We start from the raw sequence: 13,442 nt of genomic DNA, 5'->3' as shown, positions 1-13,442 counted from the left end.
TACTTATTACACTACTTTTGCATTACTTTCACCAAAATAACAGCAGTAGCAGAGTGACATCCCTGCCTCGGAACCATCCCGAAAAATAATTTCAACCATCTTGAAGTCAGTGTAAACTGTCCAAAATTCTAAATGTTATCCTTTTCCTTTTTTATCGTCATCTATAGTGGTTATTTGCATAAAAACGCACACAATTTGATCAGGAAATGATTGTATCTTTATTTAAATGTGTTTTGATTAAAAAAGAAAGTAACTACATTTGTAACTTGTGTTACTTGACAAAGTAACTGTAAAAGTAACTATAATATTACTGAAATCCTATTGGTAATTTGATTATTATCAAATGTATTAATTGGTAAGTTATATTACTGAGTTACTTCTAAAAGTAATATATTGCATGTAATATGTTACTTTTGTAATGAGTTACCCCCAACACTGGTGATGGATACTTTGATCTATAAAATATAGTGAGAGAGAAGATTAGGTTAGACTACTTGAGAATGGTTAGTTCTCTCGACAGTGAGCACTGGCCTGCAGAAACCCTTCACATGTCACTGCTGCACATTGTTGGTAATTAATGAGTCAAAGAAGGTTGAAAATGAGTTTTGCTGAGATTTTGAGTGATTCAGTTACTTTCATCTCTGTAGTACATCATGGTGAATAATTATTTTCATAAAACAAAGGGGAACATATTTATTTTTTATGGTTTTGGTAGAATGCCACTGTAGCAATTACAACTTTGTGGAATGTTTAAAGCCATTTTTCTCACATTTTACTTTTAGACACTTAACAGATTAAAATACTCATAACTTTTGATCTGAGAGAGCTATCTCAGTCATTCAAAAAGTTATATATAGGGGAGAGTTTCTTATGGAAATGTCAATAAATGAAAATGTCAAATTCCCACCATGTGAAGGGTTTTTGCAGACCAACACACATATATTAAAATGTACCATTTCATCACACAGACTGGTACATAGGCTACATTAGACAACAGTTTTTCTTACACATCAGACCATGCAAAATATTCATAAAACATGATAATGTCCAAATGTGCCCTAAATTAAATGTTATCAATGCTCTGTGCACGTTTTGTTCATCTTGGTTGAAAATGAGGTCCTCCAATGACGTAACCACCAGCAGAACAGTGCGAGCTGTCTGTTTCATTATTCACCACTGGAGGGAGCAAATTGTCAACACAAGGCAGTTCATACAGTGTTTATTGCAGAAGGGGTTTCATTAGGTCACAGTCAAATAGATGTAGGCCAACAGTATGCAATATCCCACTCATACGTCACTCATGCGTATGGGTGTGCCTGCTCTATCTATACCTGATAGCTCTCATCAGATGAGAATGAATCTAAAGTCAAAGATATAGCTGATATCTTCCAATTAACAATATTGATCCTTGTACCATCCAGACCCCATGAACCCATTCTCACTTGACCAAAACCAAAGACCCACCGAGACACTATGTGATCAATAAATTGTGATGCTGTGTGCTTTCTCAGGACTCAGGTGATACTTTGACGTTTGAACACACCTGCATCTGAAAGAGTTGGATGTGCGTATATTGCATGGCAAAGAATGTTAATATTGAATACTGAAGTGGAGTGATATGACGATACTACACTTCACCGCCCCCACACACTCCCAGCTGTATCCCTGCTGTCCCGGTCCCACCCCCTCTGCCGATCTGGGGAGAGCCGTAGACTAGCACATCTGCTTCCTCCGATACATGTGCCAAATCACCAGCCACTTATTTTCACTGACAGCGAGGTGTTTCACCAGCAGGACCTATAGCGCGTGGGAGGAGAATCACGCTATTCGCTCCAGTCCACCCCCCCCCCCCCCCCCCCCCCCCACGAACAAGCACCCTGACTGACCAGAGGAGGCACTAGTGCAATGACCAAGACTCATACCCCACCAGTTCCCACCCGCAGACACGGCCAATTGTGTCTGTAGGAACATCTTACCAAGAACAGAAGTAGGCCTACCGCTGCAGTGGAATTGAACCGGGGTCTCTGCAGGGTGGTCGTTTTGATTCACTCAGCAAAAATTTCAAGCAGATCGATGGATTACTCATGGCAAGATGGACGCCAAAGGACCGGTCCCATGACAGAGGGTCATATTGGCTGCTTAGCCTACTTATGCTTTCCAGGGAGATGCGACTTTGCACACACACATGCCAAGATCTGCATGGCAAGATACGTTGATGCTTTTTGCTCAGTAAGCTGATTTGGACTGTGAGAGCTGTACAGCCGACAAAGAGGCCTATATGAGCTGGGACTGGGAGAGACCCGGTGCAAAGATGTACAATGACTACATACAGTTCATACAGTCTGCCTTTAATGATGACTTATTATTTGTACTTATTATTGACTTATTATTCATGGAATGCTTATTGCTCTATGAAAAAAGGCGAGACACGCACAATCCAAAACCTGTATAGGGCAGGTGCAGAGCTCGAGGCAAGAGTAATACAGAAAATAAATAAAGCTCGCACACTGCAAAGGCTCCAGTTTAGGTGTTTTTATTTTACACCGGTGGTTACGTTTCGGGCAGCATGCCCTTCCTCAGACAAAGTGACATAGGAAGACGCCATCTTAAATACATGCATGGAACAGTCACATGACGCAGTCAAGTGGGTCAACTCGGTCATGTGACAGGAAATGCTTATTGCTCTAGTCATGAGCAAAGTGCCTTGTCAAGAATCTAATGATTGTGCCTGATATTCTGTACGTACACCAATCAACTGCACTGTCATGAAGGTGATTCCATATAAGGTCAAGGGAGAGACAACGCCCACTTGTCAGATGCCAGAGAAACCTGTGTCTCAAGCCAGCAGCCCATTCATTATAGAGTGCTTGTCAGATCAGAACGTTCCCCCGGCAGTGTCCCAAGAAGGTCAGACACTGGCCACATAAACACATCATAGTGGTGTGGCAACAGCGCTCCATTCACCAGGCTACGAATAGCATGGCAACATCCAAAGATATCAACATTTCTTTTTTGGGGAAGATGCTGTTGCTATTCATGTTGGTCAGGGGGGCCAGGCTATTTTGTTTGATGTCACTCTGGCACTCGCCTATATAATGGGCACCGCCCCCTTGCGAGGCGAAGGGATTGGCCCAATCTAGATAGGTGTACTGATAAAGCTCTTCTGTAGATGGCAGCTCCTATAGCGAGCTACCAAAGTCAATTATTTTAGAAATAAAACAGCAGTTTGGTTGTGGATTAACCATCAGGAGGCCTATCTTCTGTCATTAGGGCATATTTAGGATGAGTTATTCATCTTGTTTTGGTCCACTGGACACTTAATTACACTCCTACTCAAGTCAATGTCATCTGACCAAGCCATAAACAGACTTTGCCCATTAAAGTGGCCAACAAAATGAAACCTTATTCAACTTGTTGGGAAAGCCACTACCTTCTTCACACTCCATTCCACCCAGGCCTGCGAGGCGCACATGATCATGTGCCACATCCATTTGAATTGGTTGGCCTCACAAACAGATCAGCAGATCTCTGGTGCTCATATTCATTTCAAATATCAAGCTGTTGAACAGTTGTCCAGCATCAATGAACTAAGTGGTGAGATGACCTTTATTTGCAGCTTGCCGTGTGGTCAAACGTTGTGGACGGCTGTATGCACATCAACAAGCACACGACTCACTGATTGATTTGGCTTGATGTGCTCAACTCTGGATGTAAACATTCATTATCTATCTATATCATCTATCATCATCATCATAAAAGGGAGCAAGTGGACTCTGTCTGTTTGTTTGTTTGTTTGTTTGTTTGTTTCCATTTTTGTCCCACTAATGATGTCACAATGTCTATGAGATCATCAGTGATGTCATCAGTGACATCTTTATTACCAAAATCTTATGACATCACTGATTATGTCATAGGCATTGTGACATCATCAGTGATGTCACATTTGCTCGAGTGTAACCAAAAACCACAATTGCTCGATTGACATCACTGATGACGCCATAGACCAGGGATACTCAACTTGCTTTGCCCGGGGGTCACTTTTGCAAAATGACAGGAGGCCAGGGGCCAGTTAATAAACAAACATTCATATTATTTTCTCTCTAGGTTTTTGGGACCAGAGACAATTTTGTGCACACAGGATAGTTGGTTAAGTTAATTAAGTACATACAAATAGTTGGGCGGCAAGCAGGCGGTGATATTTGAAAATTTAGCTGGTGCTCAGTCAAACTTTATTTAATGTTAGTTTTCATTGTGAATTAGAAAATGCTTGGGGGGCCACTCTGCACCTTATCGCGGGCCGCATCTGGCCCCCGGGCCGCAAGTTGAGTATCAATGCCATAGACGATGTCATAAATGCATTTGAATAATGAAAAATACAATGTTGGTATCATAAACTTTCATTACCAGTAGGCTTACCGGTATATATTTTGTTCTTTTCATCAAATTAATTAATAACTATAATTGGGTAATTGAGTGAGTGATGAGGGACTGAGGGATTACAGTATCCTACTTGTGGAAGTGCACGATCATAATCTGGCCCTCTGGTAGTGAAGGGAAAGAAAATGTGTGGCCCTCTCTATCATCAAAGTTGCTCATCCCTGGCCTAAGGGGACAAATCAAACACACCTGGTCCCGGGTAACAGTATAGGCCTTTTTCACAGTGGCCATTTTGTGTCGAAAAGGCAGGGTAAACACAGGTGCAAGCAAAACATTAATGAGGCTTTCCAACTTGACAGCTTGTTTGCAACCACGTGATTCCGATGATGTCGCTGGGGGCAGCTCTCCCACAGCTATTTTGGAGAATGGAGGCCGCTCCACGCTGCAGGTCCAGAAGATTGATCCATATACAATGAAAAAAAACTTTTTCCAGCAACTTTTGCAAGTGTTTTCCTACTGTATGTAGCCTGCTGCTGGTTGCCCCCAGCATGATCACATGGTTTGCAAACAACCCAATGGTCAATGGTCTCGCCCCGGTCGCCATCTTGACATGACATCACCTGAAAACAACCTATTGGAAGTTGGACAGCCTCATTAATGTTTTGCTTCCACCTGTGTTTACCCTCGTAAATGAAAAAGTAGAGGCCGCACTTCTTCAGACATAAATATATTTTTTTCTGAAGAAGAGCAGATGTGCGTGTCTCCTTCACTGTTTCATACCTGTGTTTACCCTGCCTTTTTGACACCAAATAGCCGCTATGAAAAAGGCCCATTGGAGAGGATGTAATTAATGCTCATCGGTCCACGTGTACTGTAGCTAACAGGCCACATAATGATCAGCTGACCAGTGAATTCTAATCAAAGCAATCAACAGTTGACACAGTGCTACGGGACATTCTAATTGGGTAAGACCGAGTCAAACAAAATACTTTGTTAAGAGTCTAAATAAGATCGATAAGATAAGATAGAAAGACTTTATTTATCACGTGGGAAATTCACTCGTTACAGCAGCTCAAAGACAAGTGGTAGAGTGACACAACAGTGAAGAACAGGGATGTAAAATACAATCTCAAATAAAAAACTTTAAAACAATCAGAGGAATCTAAATGGCATAAAATGAAGCAGAACTTTAGAAGATAAAATAAAACAAAACACTTCCAACAGTTCCAACGATAGAGCGGCGTGTGCGACGTGGATCCACCATCTGTCTATCGAATGACAAGTCTGTGTGTGTGTGTGTGTGCGTGTGTGTGTGTGTGTGTGTGTGTGTGCGTGCGTGTGTGTGTGTGTGAAGCCATGCCTCTACCTGGGCATGCTGTCTACCGGTCTCTATCAGTGCTTGTGATTAAACAGCAGGGAAGCAAAACGACCAGCAGCATCTGTCAGCCTCAGTTGTGATTGGTTGGGAGGCGGAAGCAAAGGGGTGGAGCGGTCGTTGGTCACGGTCCTTTGCAGCATGACTCCTCCTGAGGGTCAACTCCTCCTCGGCCTCCCTGGCTCCCCTCTGGGTCTTGGTCCTGGGCCGGCAGCGGAGCCTGGGGCTGGTAGTGAGCGCCGTGTCCCAGAGTCTCTGCCTCTGCCTGGGTAGCTGAGGCTGGCTGCTGCTGCTGGAACAGCTGCTCTGCTGGAACAGCTGCGGGGGTGGTGGGCACAGGCACCGGACTGGGCATGTGACCCGGGACCAAGTCGTAGTGTGGGAACATGGAGGAGGGCAAGGCGCTGAGGCTCTGCGTGGACATGCAGAGCTTGTCGGGACCCAAACCACTGGCCAGCGGAGCTCCTCCCACGGCGGGGGACGTGAAAACGTGCTTGTTGCTCCCTGCGTCGCCTGCCAGAGCTTTGGACTGGAGATGGGAGAAGTGATGATGCAGGGAGATGGCGTCACCGCCTGGGAGAGAGATGGACTCATAGTGGATGTGTGTGGGTATAGTGTCTTCAGAGCAGGACGGGGTAGTGGCCTCAGTGCTGCTGCTGCTCCTGGGGGTGAATTCAACGCACCCAACGACAACAGCAGCTGATCCCTTGCTGAGCAAGACTTCCCCGATGCAGGCATGGGGAGGGCCCTCTCTCCCTGGTGCGTGTAGGCGTTGTGTGGAGAGTGTCAGTGAGCCGTTCTCAGCCCCCCCACTCCCGACTGGCCCGGAATCGGAACCCTTCAGGTTCAAAATCAGCTGTTCGCTGGCTGGAGGCAGCTTAGTGGGCTCGGCTGTCAGGTTGGTCATATCTTCTAGAATGGTCTGCATGTGGGCCACCTCTTCCAGCATGCCGATCTCATGGTCCAGCACAGGTTTGAGCATGGTGACGAAGCTGCAGTAGCGTCCTCTCTCCTCAAGCAGTGCTCTGCACACCGCTCTCTTCTCAGTCTCCTCCAGGACGGTGTAACTGATTTTAAGGTCCTGCAGCGCGCTGTCCAACTGAGCCCGCACCTTGTCCTTCCCTTTTTTCTTCACCTTCTTCTGCAGTTTGATGGTGTCTGAAATCTTCTTCTTGACGTCCACCCTCGCCTTCTTATACTCTTTAGCGTGGTCTTTGTCCAGCTGACTGGACACCTTCTTCCACTCTTCCATCTTCAACTCCAATGGAGAGATGAGAGTGTCTGAGAGGGCTGTAGTAAGCAGTTTGAGTTTGGACTCGATGTTGCGGTGTGTCAGACACATCGTGGTTAACGCAGAGCCAATCTCCTTGGTCGCACCTCTGGTTTCAGTGGCCATGTTTGCCACCTTCTGAAAGGCATCCAGGAAGGTTCCAGTCACCAAGATGGTCTTCCTGAGCTGTGATTGTAGCTTGGCTCCTTTGGTTACAAAATCCTGCCATGCAGGATAACTGGCCTTCATGTCTTTCATGGTGAGCTGGAAGAGCTCTCCCAAGGCGCTGCATTCCTTCTCTATACTCACATCCATTTTCCACAGGCTTGGAAAGAAAAAACCTAACTTCCCAACTCAGCAACTTCTTCAGAGTCTTCAAACCGAAAATGCACCGGTCCTACTTATAGCCCCTGCAGTGAAGGATTTATGACATCACTGATGATGTCACAATGTCTATGACATCATCAGTGATGTCACTCAATGATGTCATCAGTGATGTCACTCGATCAATTGTGATGTCATCAGTCCAGAAAGTACAATGTTGTTGGATTTATGACATCACTGATGATGTCACAATGTCTATGACATCATCAGTGATGTCACCAGTGATGTCACTCGAGCACTCGATGATGTCATCAGTGATGTCACTCAGTCCAGAAAGAACAATGTTGTTGTATACAGAGGACAAGACAGATAAACATTAAATAATGTATAAATCATAATATCATGTTAATACTCTCAGTCCCCGTGTGATGTGCATGCATGCTCAAGCCAACTTAATCCAATTTCAATCTTCCAAGAAAGGGGCTGTTCTGTAGCCATGGCTAGCTGTTCTGTGGGTCAGGAGAAAAACATGGCACCGGGCCTCCCGGGTGGGAACAAACAACCCTATCCAGTGACTGGATGAAGGGTGCATGGAGGGGTGCAGAGGCAACGCACAGCCGGCTCAGTATACATCTGTAGGTTGTCACGTTGGCACCGACAACTTGGCAGCCGTCCTAAATAGAGTCTAGAGTTGGAGGGAGAGAGAGAGAGAGAGAGAGAGAGAGAGAGAGAGAGAGAGAGAAAGAGAGAGAGAGAGAGAGAGAGAGAGAGAGAGAGAGAGAGAGAGAGAGAGAGAGAGAGAGAGAGAGAGAGAGAGAGAGAGAGAGAGAGAGAGAGAGAGAGAGAGAGAGAGAGAGAGAGAGCGAGCGCGGCACTGACAGACACTGCTGGTGCAGATGAATCACATGACATTGAGGATCTCAATTACCACCAAGAGATTCATGAGCCTCTGTGAACGAGTTGCCAAAGCCAGTGCAGTTCAAATTCTTGCAGTGTAAGAGAAAGCCCTTCAGTAGTTTTCCACCCTTGCCTCTGACAGTTACAGTGAAGTGAAATAAGTGAGCTCAACCTGCTATCACAACATCAAAAAATATTCTTGCCATAGGGTTCAGTTCAATTTTTCAGGATAAAGTACACCATTAATAAGGGCAGTAACATTTCTTGTGCTGCATGCAGGCCAATAAGAGTTTTACGAGAGTTGGATTGAGTGCAAGTCCTGAATCTGGCCTTCCACATTTTTACACCAACATTCTGAGACCCCCCCCACCCCACCCTCAATACACAGTTCTACCAGTGATAATGTATAGCCAAAAATCCTCCATGTGAAACGGAGTAAATCGCCACAGATGTTTATGGTGTCGTCTCTTTATGGGCTTAACCAAGCAAATTATTTATTGTTGATGACCCACATACCTACAAGCATGACAGGGCCAAGGTTGTGTGTTTGTGTGACACATGGTGTGATAAGTGTGTCACACGAGTATGCTACTGCTAACACAAGATCACGCGCTTGTCTAACCTACTGTTAGCCCGCGTTACGCGTTTCTGCAGGAAAGACGTGACCGTAAAATTGGGGCAACTTTTATGGGCCTTCAACCATCGAATTGGAGGAATCAGTCTCGAGCTCTGAAAGTCCCACACAACTGACACAACTTGAATTCATTCAGCTCTCATTAGTATGGTAGACAACAGAGGCCCTCAAAATCACCATGTAGACACCTCCATTCAAGAGAGCGGGAGAAATGTCACACGAACTCTGCAGGTTATTAGTGCCATCATCCCAGGCACTCTCAGGCAACTCTCAGCTCATGGCTTACATAAACACACACAGAGCTGCACACGCACAAGCTGCTATTTCAATATAGCTCCGCATGGCAAGCAACGTAGTATTGATTGGTATTGCAAATGTTTTAGACCGATAAACACTGGTGAATTACAGCTGCTTCCTCAAATGACACAATGCCAACAGTAAGATAGTTAGGGGCTTAACCGTGAAACCATTATTGATGGGGTCATTCATGCTAGTATTGTAAGATCAAGTATCTATAGACAAATGCACATTTTTCTGGAGTATTATCTGTGCACATATTCATATACCTCATACTGTGAACATTTGCATATTCCATGGCATTTTGCACATTCCTGCACAAACTGCACAGCTTTCATTAAAAGTTATTTTACATATTGTTCTCTTATTGTAAATGTTTCTATTTTATTTGGTTTTCTTGACTTGCAGTACTTGCCCTTTACTTTTACTTTCCCTTACCATGTTTGTCTGAAACAGCAAAATGATTAACTATGATTTAGGGTCATTCCTGATGCTAAAACGGTTACAAACCCTATACGATTTTTGGTGGCTTTCATGAGGTGAAAATTCTGTGCAAAACCGGTCAGGACGAAGCACAATGAAGCACATGATACATAAACAGCCTGCAGTGTACCACTGTGTGGCTGCCTGCCTGCTCCCAACAGGCTTGTTCACAGCTCCAGAATGAGACGATTTGAATGCCTGTTAAACGTCTGTATGCGTGCAAATTAATTCCACAACCTTGAAATAGGGTTTAACTGTTTTATTGTCAAATAGACAAGAACTGACATTTTTCCTTTAACAGGAATTTAGAATAGTCAAAAAAAACAAAAAACAAAATCAGAAACGGGGTATTGCAACCTGTAGGGGATAATTCACCAAAAGTTGGACCTTTTTTATGTGCCTCACAGGTCAGACGGAAACTTTTACATTTGGGTGAACTATCCATTGAACGATCTGGAAAGGCTATATATATATAAAAAAAAAAGAATACACTGAACTCCCACATACAGTAGCTATCATCCAATCAATGAGTGCAGCAAAAAATTATATGGCCAACATTCCCCCGGTGTGAGAAGTCCACACCAAGAGAGAAGCATCTTCACAAGACAAATGTCTTAACTACACATCCACACCTCTAAATACACCATTAAACATCCACACCGCTAAATACAGCATGAAAAAATCCACACCTCTAAATACAGCATTACACCGTTGGCTACATATGGCCCCCAAAGACTGCCCAGCTCTCTGCTCAGTCTCCTATTCAAGCCGAGGTGCGTTTACTGTTGCCGATCTGGAAACGCACAGGTGCATCAACAAAGTGGCAAGTGTCTTAACAAAACCTACAATGTCCCTCTCAAACATGTTGATGTGAGCATAGTTTTACAATCATCTGCTAAATGTACAACTTCAATATTGTGCACGAGCGGCAAAATGCTCTTAGCACGCAGAACTACATCCAGGATATTACAATTTTGACAATAAAAATGTGTACGGTTAAAAATACTGTGAACCATCGGTCTCGTTTTTAGGCATCGACCTCCAACTCTTAGCTCGTACTCTTTAGCTTTACACTGAATCATTCAGTACCACTCAGAACAGACTGGTTACCAATTGTTGAATTGACAAACTGTTATACAAAAACACCATAGAAAATAAGACACCAATGGAGTGTCGTTTACATTCAGGCAAAAGTGCATTTACCCTACAGAACCAAACCGCCACCACTCCCCTCTTGCCCCGTTCAGCACTCCTCTACCACGGTACCAGCCGAGGAGGAGGAGTACAGTTTCTTCTTGACCAGCCGGAAGCCCGGGCTAAGCTTGAGCACGTGCCTGAAGCCCGGCGCCAAGCAGGTGCCCATGAGGAGAAAGTCCCGCAGGCTGGGCCAGGCGCTGCCGTCCTGCTTGAACACCAGAGTGAGCTCGAAGGTGGGAACCACGGTCGCGTCGTACACGATGCGCTCCAGCCGCTTGCAGCCCTTCTCCAGCTCCAGGTGGACGTAGAGGACGCAGCCGCGCAGGCCGCACGGCTCGCCGGACGCCAGCCGCAGCACGTCGCGGGCTATCCTCCGCGTCAGCTTCTCCGGTACCAGCACGGAGGAGCAGTGCAGCGTGGTCTTCTTGGCGCGCGACAGGCAGTTCTCAAACATCTTGGCCAGCTGTTGACAAGCTCTGTCCTCGCAGACATCTACGTTCCTCTGGGGCTCAGCCAAGCAGTGATCCCAGAAGTCCAGTTCTGGTGGAAACATAGCAGGTTGATCTTTAAGGCAGTGGTTCTCAAACTTTTTCCAGTCCAGGACCCCTCAACTAACACAAATTAGACCATGGACCCCCATTTGATAACCTTTTGTCCCAGGGACCCCCAATCCGATAAGATTTTTTGATTTGAGATGAGATTTGAGTTTTTATTATTACAGAAAGGGTATGAAACCTATGACCAAACTAGTCATACATTGTCATTGTGCTACTTATAGATGGAATTATAGTGAAAAGGGGGCTACTGGGTAGTGTAGAGGTAAAAAGTACTCTCCTACCACCGCGGAGACCCAGGTTAAATTCCCGGCAGTGGTACTTCCGGTTTGGTCAAACGTTCCTACAGACACAATTGGTCGTGTCTGTGGGGTATGAGTCCTGGTCGTGCACTAGTGCCTCCTCTGGTCGGTCGGGGCGCCTGTTCAGGAGGGAGGGGACCTGCGGGGGAACAGCATGATCCTCCCCGACGCTACAGAGGAGGTCTACAACCCAGATCAGCAGAGGGGGTGGAGGAACGACCGGGACAGCAGGGGAAATTGACCAAGTACAATTGGGGAGAAAAAATGTGTCTCCGTTGGCCCTCCCTCTGGCCGTGATGCCCTAAGATGCCTAAGGCCACCTTGGCATGCTGTGCTAACAGCCTGCTACGGTCAGTTGCTTTAAAAGAGTCAGTGGTCGGAGTTTAATGTAGTCTATACAAATGATGTCTTAATTGGCTCATTTTAACACACATTTCAGATAAATCTGTCTTCACGATGTCAGAGCAATGGCCTTTGTGCCCTGGCATGTGGCCTTGCACCCTAAAAAAATTGCGACACCGAAGTCCAGATGGTCTTTCCCCTAAAATGACAAAATTCCCACCCTGGTGTGTGTCTTGTGTGTGCGTGCGTCCCACTGATGATGTCATCAGTGATGTCATAAGATCGTCAATAATGATGTCATTGATGATGTCACAATGTCTATAGACATCTTCAGTGATGTCATCAGTGTTATTGACCAAAATCATCTTATGACATGTCATAGGCATTGTGACAGATTTTGCTTTAGATTACAATAAGTGAATATTTTAAGATGCCTACATGCACTGAAGAGATCACATTAAGGGGTTTCTCTCCCCAAGGCAAGTCTAATTTAGATGCCAAACACTATTTTGCACTTTTTTTTTTCTATTTCCACTTATCCCCACATGCAAATGAGTTACGTGATCAGACTGTGGGAACTAACTCTTGCATCCCCTCTGGTTGCAACGTGAAGTTGACACTTCACATGGGAGGGGGTGGGGGGAGGAGGCACAACATTGAAAAACACACACAAAGCAGGGTAAACAGTCACTGTTTAAAACTATTGGAACCCAACAAACCCTATTTGCATTACCCAAATGCATTATATTATACTTATAGTACTGGTAAAAATGCTGTGGAAAAGTAATAATGTAATGTCCCAAGGATACTGTTGCAGACCCAGGCTGGAGGGATGACTTCATCCTCTGTTGCCTCCCCCGCCCCTCCGCTGCTGCAGCCATGCACCACACACTGATAAACAAGCGCCCACCTGGCTGGGAGTAGCAACTAGCTGCTAGACAAAACAAGCACAATCAACTCACCTTTATCAATGCAAGCCGCCGGCTCATATCGTCTCTCGGCCACTTCCGATATGCACTCGCCGTTTTTCGACTTTAATGTGCTTGTGGCAACCATGGTAAAATCCTGCTTATTCCAAGAGGAGGGCTGCTTCGGCTTCCTTCTGGTTCAGCAAAGTTACCTGAAAGAAACGTGATAGCTTCAATGCAACAGACGAAGCGGGTTGCTTTCAGCTTGAGAAGAGTCATTCATTAGCTATAGACATCAATGATTCAAAATCAAAATGTAAATTAATGGGACCAGTATCATTCGACAACGTACCTTACGCTCTTCTATAGCCTATATTTAGTCTAAAATAATAATTTCGAGAGTTTCTTATCATAAATAAGTTCACACATGCACACACGCGCGCATACACACAAACACTCACACTGACAACCCTCTCACTGCC

At 45.1% G+C, this 13,442-nt stretch overlaps 1 protein-coding gene and 1 pseudogene across 2 annotated transcripts; both read right to left on the bottom strand.

Annotated features, from left to right (window-relative positions):
• Window positions 1-5,876: 5,876 nt before the first annotated feature.
• On the bottom strand, window positions 5,877-7,347 carry LOC310779593 (protein MTSS 1 pseudogene; annotated as a pseudogene). Its single transcript has 2 exons — window positions 6,385-7,347; window positions 5,877-6,325 (listed from the first exon to the last, which is right to left on the bottom strand). The product of its transcript is annotated as a protein MTSS 1 pseudogene (transcript).
• Window positions 7,348-10,059: 2,712 nt separating this feature from the next.
• On the bottom strand, window positions 10,060-13,442 carry LOC310779265 (DNA damage-inducible transcript 4-like protein). Its single transcript, XM_083639782.1, has 3 exons — window positions 13,313-13,442; window positions 13,015-13,172; window positions 10,060-11,394 (listed from the first exon to the last, which is right to left on the bottom strand). Exons 2-3 carry the CDS (start codon window positions 13,106-13,108, stop codon window positions 10,901-10,903), a joined length of 588 nt encoding a protein of 195 aa, XP_083495908.1. The 5' UTR covers window positions 13,109-13,172; window positions 13,313-13,442; the 3' UTR covers window positions 10,060-10,900.

Source organism: Poromitra crassiceps (assembly GCF_964638095.1).
Source record: "Poromitra crassiceps genome assembly, chromosome: 7".
In the NCBI taxonomy this organism is placed as follows: Eukaryota; Metazoa; Chordata; class Actinopteri; order Beryciformes; family Melamphaidae; genus Poromitra; species Poromitra crassiceps.
Note: the sequence above shows the minus strand (reverse complement) of the source record. Positions and strands in the feature narration are given on the sequence as shown.